Source organism: Nesoenas mayeri (assembly GCF_963082525.1).
Source record: "Nesoenas mayeri genome assembly, chromosome: 5".
Classification (NCBI taxonomy): Eukaryota; Metazoa; Chordata; class Aves; order Columbiformes; family Columbidae; genus Nesoenas; species Nesoenas mayeri.
In genome coordinates, this window is record NC_137548.1 from 3,203,503 (window position 1) to 3,218,012 (window position 14,510).

The 14,510-nt window shown below is 49.2% G+C and overlaps 1 protein-coding gene across 1 annotated transcript; it reads left to right on the forward strand.

Annotated features, from left to right (window-relative positions):
* Window positions 1-3,713: 3,713 nt before the first annotated feature.
* Window positions 3,714-14,155, forward strand: CCDC198 (coiled-coil domain containing 198; the record flags this gene model as incomplete). The annotated part of the gene is made up of 6 exons (XM_080344579.1): window positions 3,714-3,888; window positions 6,924-7,000; window positions 10,755-10,841; window positions 11,512-11,610; window positions 12,438-12,603; window positions 13,911-14,155. The coding sequence occupies 6 exons, from the start codon at window positions 3,714-3,716 to the stop codon at window positions 14,153-14,155; spliced, it is 849 nt and encodes a 282-aa protein (XP_080200705.1).
* Window positions 14,156-14,510: the final 355 nt, after the last annotated feature.

The following is a 14,510-nucleotide window of genomic DNA, read 5'->3' on the forward strand; positions in this document are numbered from 1 at the left end:
TCTAATACCAGGATCTATTAGTCGCACCGGTGTGCATCCCAGCCAGTGAAACAGCGCAGGATTATCTTACTCTCTTCGCTGCGCTGTTTGTTCGTGCTATCTCTAGCTAAACACGCTTCCAGCATAATAAACAACACCAACACTATCACATTGTTATGGTTCTTTCTGCTTTACTGTCCGGAGATTCGCATAAAGTCATTATTTCAGGAAAAAAAAAATCACTGCTGCCCACTTTGCATCTCCTCCCGTGCCTGTGTTTTTTGTAATTTAAAGCTCATTTTTAAGGAGGAGTTTTAAGACAGAGGCAATCTGCTGGTGCAGCTGGATGTTGGACCGGTGCCCTGTGCTGAATCCTGCCCTTGGTTCACTTTTGTTACCTGCACATGGAGCAAAGTCTGCTCCTCCGTGGGAAAACACCCTGCCCCAAGTCACGGCACTGCCCTACCCTTGAGCTTTCCCCAGTATCTTCCTTAAAATAAGGGCATCAGAGCACTTCAGGGTGAATGATTTCATTTTGACTACACTAAACTTGCTGGAAAATCCAATTCTGAGAAGATCGGTATCACTTTTAGGCTCCAGCTGAATTTGGTGGAGGGTTTCAGGCAATAAATGAAGCGGGAGAAAGGCATAAAGAGCTTCTGTCTGTCCTGGGAGGGACCACATGATGTCCCTAATGGCAAAGAATGAGAACAAAGCTCCTTCCAGCCCCATGTTTCTAAAGCACTTGGGAATCAAACCAAACCTTAAATACAGGTAAAAAAATCTGCAACCCAATAAACTCCCCCAGTTAAAGAAAAGGATGAGTTTAACAACATCGGATCAGTGACAAAGCCAGCCTGAGCAGGTACACCTCAGCCCATCCTTCCCCCGTCAGATGCTGGTGTTAAAGGCAGGTTTAAGCAAGGGGGTTAATGTGGGATTACTGCTTTCTGCTGAGCAGGTCGATATGATGCTGATAACCATGATCTCCACCACCACACGTGGACATCTCACCCAGCAAACCCCACAACACCCACCCAGCGCCCTGCACAGCTGCAGTGCACAGAGCCCAGGCAAAGGCACAAAAGGTTCATTTTAGCACAGCCATTGCAAGTGATAATATTTGGGAGCCTCTTCCAGTCCCATTGGGCCCTTTTGGGAGTCAGTTCAACCCCAAGCTTGCTCTTGGTTTTCCCGCCAAACCTGCAGGAAGGGATATTTTTGCATCCTGCCTTCCTCCCTCACCCCAAACCCACATCACAGCTCTTGGCTGCTCTCAGCGCTCCTCGATTTACAAAGTAAAGGCATGTGAAAAATCAAAGCACAGCTCCGAGGTACAAAGACGCCAAGTTTCTTAGGGACACTCAGAGATATTGGTCCTTAACTGATGCAGCATCAAGAATCATAGAATGGTTTGGGTTGAAGGGACCTTCCCAGCTCCCCAAGTGCCCCCCCTGCCATGAGCAGGGACATCTTCAGCAGCTCAGGTTGCTCAGAGCCCCGTCCAGCCTGGCCTGGGATGTCTCCAGGGATGGTTCAGCCACCACCTCTCTGGCCAACCTGGGCCAGGCTCTCATCACCCTCAGGGACAACAACTTCTTCCTCATGTCCAGCCTGAATCTCCCTCCTTTAGTTTAAAACCATCACCCCTTGTCCTGTTGCAACAAGCCCTGCTTAATAGTTTGTCCCCATCTTTTTTCTCGACCCCTTTTGAGTACAGAAAGGCCACAATGAGGTCTCCCCGGAGCTTCTCTTCTCCAGCTGAACACCCCAACTCTCTCAGCCTGTCCTCATAGCAAAGGTGTCCCATCATTTTTGTGGCTCCTCTGGCCCCTCTCCAGCAGGTCCTGGTCACACTAATGTCCTGGGGCACGTGTCCCCCAAAGCTGTACCACAGCAGGGGAGTGGTGACGTCCCAGAAGGACACTGCAACACCTTTACATGCAAAGAGGAACATCTCTGCACCTAAAACTCCTCTGGATGTATCACTTGGAGCAATATCAGCCTCAGGTACGTCTGTCCCTTTGCAATCCTCTTCCCTAAATCACTCTACAATGGGCTGTGGTGCCATCCTACACGACAGGTGGGGAAACCCATGTGGCTTTGGAAAGAAACCTGGCCAAGAGAGGGGGTTTGGTGGCATGGGGAGCAGTGGGACCCTGTGAGGACTTCAGCAGGTCCAAGGCCACAGTGTGGCAGCCAGGTGAAACACCCAGATACATGGCAGGCACCATCTTTAACAGCCATGTGGGTTTTCCACTGCTCCGACACCACCAACATTGCATTCAATTCAGTTTCCCAAGCTGCTTAACAGGAGTTACCTGTTCTCAGCAGGGGAGGGGAAAGAGAAACAAATAAATTGGAAAAATAGACATTAAGCATTGAGGAACTCAGGATGCAAGCCAGGGGTTGTTTTTATATTTTCATTTGAGAAGAAGAAGGAAAAAAAATACAGACAAAGCTACGCTGCTACCTCAAACCCTATGTGACTTGTTGCAAAGCAAAGTTGTGAATGATGTTGGTGCTTTGCAGATGAAAACATGAACCAGTTGGGTTGCTCCAGGAAGGAACAGTTTCTACTGGGAGCTGCCACCCCTGGCCGGTGGTATTTTGCAGCTCGAAACCTCCTCGTGTCTGTCAATGGGGAGTTGAGTGGTTCCATCTGTGGATCTATTGGCCATGAGTGCTGGACACTTGGCTCTACCATGACCCTCATGTCCTGCACAAGCCTCCTCCCAGCACCCCTCTCCCAAGATAAAAACCAGAAGAGGCCCTCGTTGCTCCTGACCTCTACAGGATCACTCCAGGGGTCCCAAGGGGATAAGCTGCTGCTAAATGAACCCCAGCTCTGACACTTCTTTGAGCTCTCCTCACACACTCCATTTTTGCTGGTTTCCACATGTTTTGCAGCTGAGCCCACAGGTCCTCTGACCTCCTCTTGGAACCCTATTCCCACCAAAAAACCCACCCTGCAACAGTAATCTTTTTGCATAAATAACCCTCCCTACATATTTTCCAATTGCTCTGTCTTGGAAATGAACACCTGACTACAGCTCCAAGGAAACTGTGGCCTCTGAACCCCTTCATTCACCTTAGGAGCAATGGAGAAGTGCAGATCTTTCCCTTATGCACCAATCCTGCTGTGCTTGGCACAAGTCCTGCAGCAGCTCCAGAACTGCAGGGTATGACACACTTCGGCTGATGTTTTCAGATGGGTTTGTGCCAAAGCTGCCACCAGCTGGCAGGAGCAAGGGTGGAAGATGCTCCCCAGCCAGCCCCTGTCCTCAGGCTGTTCTCCCATGCAGGGTGAGACACACTTTAACCCTTCCAAGGATTTAATTTCCTTCCAAAAACTGAAGATTTAGCAAAAGAGCTGCTTGTAGGAATACCTCCAGGTCAGCCTGTGGCCAGCTGAGGTGGTGCCCCTGGTTGAAAAGTCACTTGTAGGTAAAAGCAAAGCTTCCCCAGGGCTTGGTGCTGACTGCCCGAGCTGCTTTCCACTTTCCCATCAGCAGCAGCCGCCTCTCCTCCCCGTGGGGGAATGGCTGAGTCGGGTCAATGTTTAACCAAGCTGGGAACAACATGCGGGCACGTCCGTGGGAATCAGCGCTGGCCTTGGCAGCCAGCACAGAGCTCCCCAGGAGCCACAATCGCTCACAAAGATCCCTCTATGTTCAGGGAGGACGGTGCACAAGGGGTTTCTCCTTCTCCTTTCAAAGCCACCGCTCTGCAAAATGGGCCTGAGCTCTTCCAAGGCGCATCCCAAGGTGACCAAGGTGGCACCGATGCACACCGGGGACCTGCCTGCTCTTGTCACCCCATGCCAGCTCCTCGGGGTGCCGGGACAGCCCAGCCTGCGTCACGAACTTCCACCTCTCCGGGAGACCTGGTACGGGAGATCCTCTGCAGGTAAGGGGGTTGTCACCAAATTGTTGTGAAGCAGAGGACAGGGGCATTGGCTGGAGCTGGAGTGTGGGGTGGGTGTAGGTACATGGACATGCCATCCTACGTGAGTAGCTTTTTGCCATTTCCAGGACATTTTAGCTTTGAGAAGACTATTATTTTCCCCCATCGTGGCCTGTTTTAGGAAGTGTCTCGATCACCAGCGCCCAGATCCCAGGCTCCTTGCTCCCATCAGTCACCCCCCAGGAACAGCACCACTCCTCTACATTGACACCAGTCTGTGTTCAAGCAAATCCTTGTACGGCAACCCCATAACTCTCGGTTATACACCCATCCTGCTCACCTGCTGCCACTGGGCATATCACTGTCATTAGCTTAATTAGCATTAAATTCTGCGTAATGCACTCAGCAGGTAAAACTCAGCATTAAAATGAATTACACCCGTGTCTCGCACAGGACTAATTTCATAACCTAAGAGGGAGAGCAAGGCAAATAGCACAACTGTGTGTGTGTGCCTACAAGTGGCATCGTGCAGCCTCTCCCCCAGCCTTCCACAGCAGGGCTTAAACTCCATCAACACACTAAACCTTCCCAGAGGCGAGGAAGGAGGTTTGCGCCCATCCAAATCAAGGAGCTGGATGGTGTACTTCTATAGAAAAAAATTAACCCCCCCTCAATAAATATATTTTTCTACTACTTTTCATTTCCAGAATTAAAAAGAGTACTTGAGTGATGTATTAGCTTGAGCTGCTGACTAACTAAGCAAAGCCTTCAAGAGAATAGCTTTTATTTGGTTTAGGAGGGTTCATCTTGGCTTGTGTTAAATCCCACTTCTTCCAGTGGGAAAATCTGCAGATACTGACGTGCAAAGGTGAAGAATAAAAGTGATGAGAATGCCTTGAGCTGTGGCTTTGAGCTGGCAGCATGGAATGGGGGGACGGTGGTCCCTCTTTGGTGGTATCACCAGCTGTACCAGGGACCATCCCTGCCCAGGACTGAGGGGGTTTGGGGGCAGCGAGCACTTGGCTCCCAGTTCTGTGTCTGTACAGGATAAGGGCGAATCTCCTGCAAGACACACATGGATAGGATGAGAGAGAATAATTTTAAAAATACCCAAACATGGACAAAACAAACCAGCAAACCTCATAAGGGAGAAATAACTTCCCCAAAGCCATATTCTCCCATCAGAACAAGCATCTCCCGAGCCCCAGCCCCTTGCCTGTGCCATGTCATAGAATCAAATCTCCCCCAGTGCCCCCCCTGCCATGAGCAGGGACATCTTCACCAGCTCAGGTTGCTCAGAGCCCCGTCCAGCCTGGCCTGGGATGTCTCCAGGGATGGTTCAGCCACCACCTCTCTGGCCAACCTGGGCCAGGCTCTTACCACCCTCAGGGACAATTTCTTCCTCATGTCCAGCCTGAATCTCCCTCCTTTGGTTTAAAACCATCACCCCTCGTCCCATTGCAACAAGCCCTGCTTCATAGTTTGTCCCCATCTTTCTTCTCGACTCCTTTTGAGTACAGAAAGGCCGCAATAAGGTCTCCCCGGAGCTTCTCTTCTCCGGGCTGAACACCCCAACCCTCTCAGCCTGTCCTCCCAGCAGAGCTGTTCCATCCCTCTGATCCATCCCACATTCCCAGCACCGTGAACCACTCCCTTACCTTTCTTTTCCCCCTTACAAATTCCTTACGCACTAATTTGTCTTGCAGATTGAGATGTGACAACTCCATAACCCCCTTTTGCTATCACAAGCTGCTATTTCAGCACATGCTCCCCGGCAGCTGGAGTTTGTCTCCAGAGGAACCTCCAGCGCTGGACATTAACACTCAGGCTCCCAGTCCTGCCTGTGCAGAGCAGCCGCAGCTCCGCGCAGCAGTTAATCATTGCCAGCGCTCAGCACAGCCCAGCAATCATTTATCTGGTGGAGTCACCACCTCCTGTATCCCAACACCCTCCATCGCTTTCTCTCTTCTCCCAGAGCCCTTCCTTGGTGATCTTCCATGGGGCTCATTTAAAGTGACCACTGAGGTCCCCCATTATCATATTTCTCCCAAATTATCATATTTCTTTTTAATATAACTGTTGAGTTTGGCATCAAGATGTAACTCCTGCACTTTATCCCCAGCTCTCCTTCCCTGTGGCCACCTCGGCGCTCTCAGCATGTGGGAGCAGGAGCTGCTGAGCAACACCTCACTCAGCTCCATGTGTAAAATGGCATTTGAATGCACCAAGGCAGTTTTGGGGGAGACTAAATGGGATGGTGAAACTCTTTTTGTAAAAGAAATACTGCAGTAGTAAGTATTTATTTGTGCAAGAAAATGAAAAGGCAGCAATGTCCACTTGAGAGCACCATTGCAGAACAGGCCCGGGCCCAGATCACGTTCAGGCCTCAGTGAAAGCACGACTTTAATAATTAACAAGCGATCGCTGGTGTGTAGCACGTTATTTTGGGCTTATTTCCAAAGATGAGGGTCTGTGATCGTATCGCTTGTCTCGCCGTAACCCACTAACTTCTGAACTCACTGGCTGGCTGTAGCCCAACTCTGCCACGGTCCGTAAAAACAGAGGTATTTCTCAGTTCCACCAAAAAACAATGATAATAAAGTCTCAGGAAGCAAGAAAAAACTGAATTTGCTGCCTGTTCCCAACTTCAGAAGGCAGTGAGGAGGCAGTAAAGCTCACAGTTTTCTTGGCCAGCTGATGGTCACAGAGAGAAGAGGACCCTTGGTCACACATAGGAGTCAGGGAGGCTACAGGAGACAGGGAGGATGGTTATTGTCACATATAGGATGTATGAGGGGCTGTAGAGGTAAGCAGGAGAGGTACACAGCAGACACAGTTGTTAGAAACCACAGGTACATCCTTTCGTTATTTCTGCAGCTAATAGAATAATTTATACCATGTGTTACATGGGTAAACCAAGAGAGATGTTAGTAGGACATGCCAATCAAAAAATAGGGCAGAAAACTATTGGTGAGTATAGCCTAGCAGCCAATAATCACCCAAAAGTAGCTTCACCCATTTCTTCTCTGATTTTTAAGGGCCCCTTTCTTTCAACATGGTGCCGGAAAAGGAAGAAACCAGCATCATTAAACAGCACCCACCCCGAAGACCTCAAGTAAGGCGAGTTTGAAAAGCTCCCTGTGTTGCTCTGATTGACCCAATGACCTGGGCTTTCTTGGAGATGTGGGCATGTGTCACAGCACCACGATGGGGGAAACAAAGAATCTACTACAATGCAAGTAGAAGGTCCTACCTTTAGATGACCATCTCTAGTTGAGTTCTGTTTTATTTATTTTAGGTTTCAACAATTTCTATACGTGCTCTGTACCTACATGTACCTTCACCTTCTCCCCTCAACAGCACTATATACTTGTGTATGCACACATCTGTATATCTAGATATAAAAAAAGCCTCCCCCAACAAACATAAAACACCCTTGTTCACTCCTCCATGACTTTCCTTTGTCCTTCTGGCACTTCCCACATTCCATCCACTCCAAGCTCTGAAACCCATAACACTGCTTGACCTGGCAATCGGAATTTTCCCCACACAAGAGCTACCACAACATAACTAAAGCTCAAAAATGTACTTATATCCATATAATCTACTGCAAAGAAGGAAAGGAAACATCACTAGTGCACCATGCTGCTTAAGGGGCAGAATTGTCATTTCATTAAAAAGAAAACAACAGTGACAAGAAGCCCTCCACATGCATTTTCTGTGCTGATATTTTTCTGCACCGATGCTTTTATACAATACAAAACCTGGGTGAGGCTCAGGCCATGATGTGCTCACAGGGTTAAGCTGGAGCTGCATTACCATGGCTGTACAATTCTTGCTGTGAATCAGGTTATTTAAAACTCAAGCCCTTCATCTGCTCCACTTGCATTTTCATTGCTTCTCAACACCCTCCCAAACCAGCCAGCAACAGCATCCAACTTCCCATCTCTTACCTGCTCATTATTTAAGATGCAAAGCTGATGACGTTTGGCTAAGATGGAGTCCTCCCTCCTTCTCCACGTGCCCACAGAGGCTCAGGGAGGGACACTGGGGACACCAGCACCACTCTGGATGCCCCAGAGCTGCAGCTCCCCCAATTTATTAATCAAATCTTTCTCCTCTGGCATCCCAGCCCAAGGCTTTCAGCTGTGTTTCTTCTCTGCTGCTCAGCCCAGATCTGTGGGCTCTAACACTGGGAGCAAACAATAAAACCAGTCAGAGAAAGGGAAGAGCTTTAGCAGACCCCTCAAGCATGGGTGAAGCAGAGTATCCTGCTCCAGGAAGTATTCAGCTGGTGGAAATACTTCTCCCATTGCCCTATACCCTCATTTAGGCAGGACTTTAATTAGCAATTAAGGCCCTGCTGCTGAGACCCTCCAAGAGAGCCCAGCTGCATGGGGCACATTAGCAGCCTAATCAGGCAGATGGAGGGAGTCCTTAGCAGTGGTTGGGGACAAACAGAAGAAAACACACTTCTTGGCTGTTTAACCCATGAAAGAGATGTATTTGCCCTGATGGGCCATGGCCTTCTCTGCAGCATTCCTGTAGGTGATGGTTGTCCCAGCCCTGGGTTACACCAGGACCAACCTGTCCTTCAGCTGCCCGTGCTGGTCACGTTCCTTCCCAGCCACCTATATAACCGCTTGCCATTAAAATCCTTGGGTGAACAATTCACCTCCCTGTGCTGCTCTGAGACCCCCTGAGAGCATCTCCACTCTCCCAAAATTTGGTGACCAGCCCTCTGCACATGTCCCAGAGTAGCAAACCTGCTGAAGTAGAGCTGCTTGGCTCACGCCTTCCTTGCTGTGATTAAGGTCTATTTAATACAATCAAGAACAGAAGAGACACCAGACAGGGTCAGATAAAACCCCAACACTCCAGGCCAAGACCGGTGGCTTCAGAGAGCACAGGCAGCCACCGACTGTTGAATAATGTGTCCTTGGATTTGGTGTGAGGATGAGGCAGCAACACCTGGAATGAGCCCAGCTACACCCTGTGAACTGTCACGTGGAATCACAACCTCATTTTAAAATTTCCTGCCAGCACGTAATTTTTACTCATTGATCTTATTTCCATTACAGCTCTAATTATGTATTATTCAGACGTTGTTAATACTTATTGCAGGACAACAAAACTGTTAATCCTACCCCTGATTCTGCCATTGCTGTTGGGGAGTGTAAATGGCACCAGAAAAACCCCTTATCCCTGGGGGAATATTTTCAAAGACAGCAAAGCAGGATGATGTGGCCTTCCCAAGGACTTCTAAAGGATTTCAGTCAGGGAGTGTTTCCAGAGAAAAGGTTCACAGAGACAAAAGAGTTGATTTTGCAGCCTGTGACATAACTTTAGCCAAAATCCTGAGACTTGGCCACCCCACCAGGTGCAGTGAGATGAGGGGACAGATGCAGGAGTTTATCTGCCTTGGTGGCATAGAGGAGTGATGCACAGCCCGGACTGCAGCTTGTGGTGTCACATGCTGCCATCTAGTGCCATTTTTTAAGCTTCGTATTCAGATTTGTGAGGAGTTTTTTAATGCTAAGAGACATGTGAACTTGGCATTCAGGACTGACAGGGATTTCTCCCTTTACATGATGCTGCTGGCTTATTTTCTCCTGTGGTTTTGCATTGATTTACAAGAGGCTTACAAATTATAGCTCAGGCTTTGGCAGTTCAGTGCAGCCAGAAGCATTGTCACCATTTAGAAGACACTCTAATTCGTATTCAAGGAGTTACTGATGTCCCACATAAAGTGTAAGCCAGGTATTGCTGATGGCATCCTCGATGATGCCCCCTTTATTTTTGAGCTCCCATCCTAGAAGGGGACACTAGTGATATCAAACCATGAAGTGGCCCACGATCAGCCAGTAGCTTGGCATGATTTAAGGAGACAACTTGCCTCCTTACAACAAAAATCTGTGCTTAGTCTGTATAGCTTAGTCTGTAAACAAAGTGTCTGCCCACTTCAGAAGCCACCAGGAAAGGTACTTTGTACCATGCAGAGAAAGGTCCTGCTCAGGCCAACACAGGTGGAAAGGCTGAGGGAGCTGGGGCTCTGGAGCTGGACAAGAAGAGACTGAGGGGGGACTCATTCATGGGGATCAATATGGAAAGGGGGAGTGTCAGGAGGATGGAGCCAGGCTCTTCTCGGTGACAACCAGTGATAGGACAAGAGGTAATGGGTTCAAATGGGAACACAAGAGGTTCCATTTAAATTTGAGAAGAAACTTCTTCTCAGTGAGGGTAACAACACTGGCCCAGGCTGCCCAGGGAGGTTGTGGAGTCTCATTCCAAGCCGCCTGGACACCTTCCTGTGTAACCTCATCTGGGTGTTCCTGCTCCATGGGGGGATTGCACTGGATGAGCTTTCCAGGTCCCTTCCAACCCCTGACATCCTGGGATTCTGTGAGGCTGGATGGATGGAGGGAATGGTGCTCTGGGTCTCATGTAACCGGGATCTGCCCTCGGATGTCCTGCTGGGAGACTTTATATTGAATTATGACACATCTCCATGATTCAGCTTTGACATGAAACAATTTGAGCTGGAGTTTGTCTTCACTCTGGCCTTGGCTAGAGCCTTGGGAGCTGTTGAGACTCAAAGACAAATACCTACAGGGATGAAACCAATTTCAGACGGGGGTTTTGCCACTTTGACTGCCATGCAGGGTATCCCCCCTGGTTTGTCCACTTCCAAAGCACCGTAATAAAAATGTTCATCTCACTGAGCATCTACTAGAGATGCCAATCTCTTTGCTGCAGCTCAAGCAGCCAGGCCAGAACTGGAGCTGGAAAAATGTCACGCTAGTTTCATATCAGGTTTTGTGATTATGTGGAACAAGCAATGCTGAATATTATAAATATTGGACTTGTAGAGGCTTGAACCTGCCGGCCCTGTGCAAGCAATCACTCCTGCAAAGCCCTGGAGTCAGCGAGAAGTGGCTGCAAGCCCCAAAAAAAAGGTAAGTACATGGCTGAGCCTCCCGAATGGGTCATTGCTGGCTGCAGACTGCTTTCCCTCACAATTCAGGCACCCCAAAAAGCAGCAGTTGGTGTTTTATGCCACCTGCGCTCCCATCCCTGGCTGAAATAACTGGTGTGTGGGTGAAAGGATGCGAAATACAGGGAAAGATTCTGAATCTCCAGCGTTACAGTTCCCTGCTGAGCCAGGACCTTATACACGTTTGAGGCTAAAGGTTTGGGGACCACTTTTTGAAATGGCCGAGTGACTTGAGCACCCACCGCTTGCAGTGGGCAGGGAAAAAGCTGCAAGTGCGGTAAACACCCCCTGCACCCCCAAACGTGCAAAAGCCTTTTCCTCCCTTTGGACCACGAGATTATCTTGGACAAACAACTCAAAGCGGTAACACCTCGAGGCTGGGGGGGGGGGCAGGAGGAACAGTTATACTTTGTTTTAATTAAAATTTTTCCCACTGTGCCCCAGAGCTATGAGATAAACTACAAGTGCAATAGAAGTCTGTGATAAATCGCTGCGAGCTGGCTGTGCAGGGAGATGCTTGCTGTCTGTATCCGTGGGGAACCCAAGCGCGCAGGCATGGCTTTGAGAGCTGGTGGCTGTTTCTCTGTCAGAAAGCACAGGTGTATTTATTTGTGTTTATGAACACCCCGTAGGCTCTGGAGGAGAGGGGGCAAAGCCTGGGACACCCCCCTGGCAGGCGGCAGCACTTGCACAAGCTGCAGATGCTGGACTTGACACGCAGGCACCGAGAGGTAACGCTGTGATGGATTTGGGGAGAGGTTCACTGAATCACAGAATCGACTGGGTTGGAAAAGACCTCAGAGATCATCGAGTCCAACCCTTGGTCCAACACTAGTCTGTTTACTAGATCATGGCACTAAGTGCCATGTCCAATCTCACTTTAAAAACCTCCAGGGCCGGTGAGTCCAGCACCTCCCTGGGCAGCCATTCCAATGCCTGAGCACTCTCTCTGCACAGAATTGCTTTCTCATCTCCAGCCTCAATTTCCCCTGGCAGAGTTGAAGCCCATGGCCCCTTGTCCTATTGCTGATGCCTGGGAGAAGAGCCCAATCCCCCCCTGGCTAGAACTGCCCTTCAGGTAGTTCTAGAGAGTGCTGAGCTCAGCTCTAAGCCTCCTCTTCTCCAGACTAAACAAGCCCAGCTCCTCAGCCTCTCCCCATAGGTCTTCCCCTCTTGGATGGGGGTCTGTCCATCCCCAGGGTCTCTTCCATGGACCAGAGGGCTTAAAGCCTCTTACTAGGAAGACCAAATGAAGCTTTTCTGGTAGTTTAGGCAAAGTCGAAGTGGTGAACACCTCCAGGACCCCCACGATCGGTAATTACTTCTGATTTTTGCAACGCTTTGCTCTCATTAGGCCATGGCCTGTGGATAAACCAAAAATCTGCATACGGGTCATGTTCTGTCATGTATCCAGTTTGGCAAATACCATTTGCCCTGGTTAAACTACTTAACTGCGTAATTATTTTCAGCCCTGGCCCCCTAATGCTGTGCCTTGTAGAACTGTTAAAACGTGTTGGCTCCTCCGCTGCTCGTGTTGATGACTCGTTTGCAAACCCAGGCAGAGCTGAAGCGAAATCTCCACAGGGAGGCAAAAATCAACAAACAAAAAATCAAGGAATTCAGCCCGGAGAAAGTCCTTGACACTCTCCAGAGAGGCAGCAGCATTGAAAGCCGAGACCTCGTCCCTGCTGAGCTCAATCAGCGTTTTCATGGAGACGACCACGGTAAGTAGAATAATTTTCCAAGGAGATGTAAAACTCACCAGCCTCTTAAACGCCATTAGAGAAGCTTCCCAGTGGAAGCTGCTTCCAATGCTCCATCTCCTGCTATGACATAGTAAAAATTCAAAAGACTGAAGGAGGGAAGCAGTGAGATGTGGCTGTAACGCAGCGCATTGTGATGCCGAGGGGCAGGATGCAGGTGTCTGGGCTACTTGTTTGATATCATCCAAAGAGACCTGAGCAGATGTGGATTAAGACTGGAAAGAGTTGAGCAGAGGGCTCCAGAGATGTTGGAGCATCTTTCTGATGAGGAAAGACTGAGAGAGCTGGGGCTACTGAGCTGGAGAAGCTGAAAGGGATCTTAGTTCTGCTGATCAATACCTGCAGGGTGGGTGTCAGAGGATGGACCAGACTCGGTTCAGTGGTGCCCAATGACAGCATGGGGGGCAATGGGCACAGATTAAAGCACAGGAGGTTCCATCTGAATCTGAGGAGAAACTTGTTTGCTGGGAGGTGCCAGAGCCTGGCCCAGGCTGCCCAGAGCGGGTGTGGAGTCTCCTGCTCTGAGACATTCAAACCCCCCGGACCCACCTGTGTGATCTGCTCTGTGACCCTGCGTGAGCAGGGGGGTTGGACTGGGGGATCTACAGAGGTCCCTTCAACCCAACCAGTCTGTGATTCTGTAAATCTGGAGGGCAACCTGCAGTGCTTTGGATGTGGCCGTGACTCTGATGGAAGCTTTGGGGCACTGGTTGGTGCAGGCTGGGGTGCAGCTGCGGGGTTTGAAGGTGCCAGGACACACAAGCTGACCTCACTGACCCCAGTGAAGGGGAAATCAAAGCGAATCTCAGCTGTAACTTTGTACTGACATCTCCAATGCATGAGCTCTGTTATGCTTTGCTTGCATGTGAGAACCTTCGGCACATTCTGGAAACGTATCACTGAGGGTAAAAGTGCTTAAATCAGTGAAAAACTTGTCTGCCAGTGAACTTTTACCAAGAGAAAGGGTAACAGACACGGCTGCTCCTATTCCATTGCATTTCTTTGTCTCAGCTCTCTTCTGCCTGGTGATAAAACCATACTGCTTCTTACCAGACTCTATAATTTCACCAAATATAACCCTGAATATATTATACCTCACCCTGCCCAGCCCTGATCATGGAGTCTGGTTTTGGAGGGCATCTCTCGGGATCTTCTTTACGTGCCTTCAGCTGCCCACAGCCATTTCCAGCTAAACCCTAGGGGACTGGGCATGCAAGCTTTGCAAAATTATGGGGTTTATTTTATTATTATTATTTCTTTCCCCTAAGGAAACACATGGGATGGAAGACCCTCCGGACAACATGGTGGGGCTGACCTCTCTCCAGGCAGGAGTGAGAAGGTTGACCTGTGGTTCTCCATGGAGCCACGCATGAGGGATCTGTTCTGGGACACCTCCAGCACAGACTCTGAGGAATGGGAAAGGGAAGAGAAGATTTACCACAAGCCTACGCTCGTGAGAACCAGGACAGAGAGAGTTTCTCTCTTTGATGACTTCTTTGATAAAGATCTCTAGTGGGACGGCGTGGGGTGAGAGGGACAAGCTGAAGAAACAAGCCCCAGCTCTGGTGGGGGCTGAAAAACCCCCGGTTGGGTTGACCAAGGGTGGCGACACAATGCTTGCGATAAATGACATTTCATGCCCAGAGGAAAGGACAGCTGGAAACGAGGAGGTCACTGATGTGGAGTGAATAATGACTGCTTGGGTTATATGACTGCATCAAAATATGTGGGGAAAAAATAGCTTGGACCAAGCAACACTGAAGTGGGGATAGAGGGAGGAGGCTGGCAAAAAGATAAAAACAAGTAGAAGCTGGCAAATATTTTGGGTTAACCCCAGATATTAGGTTCCAACTACAATGAAATGTTTT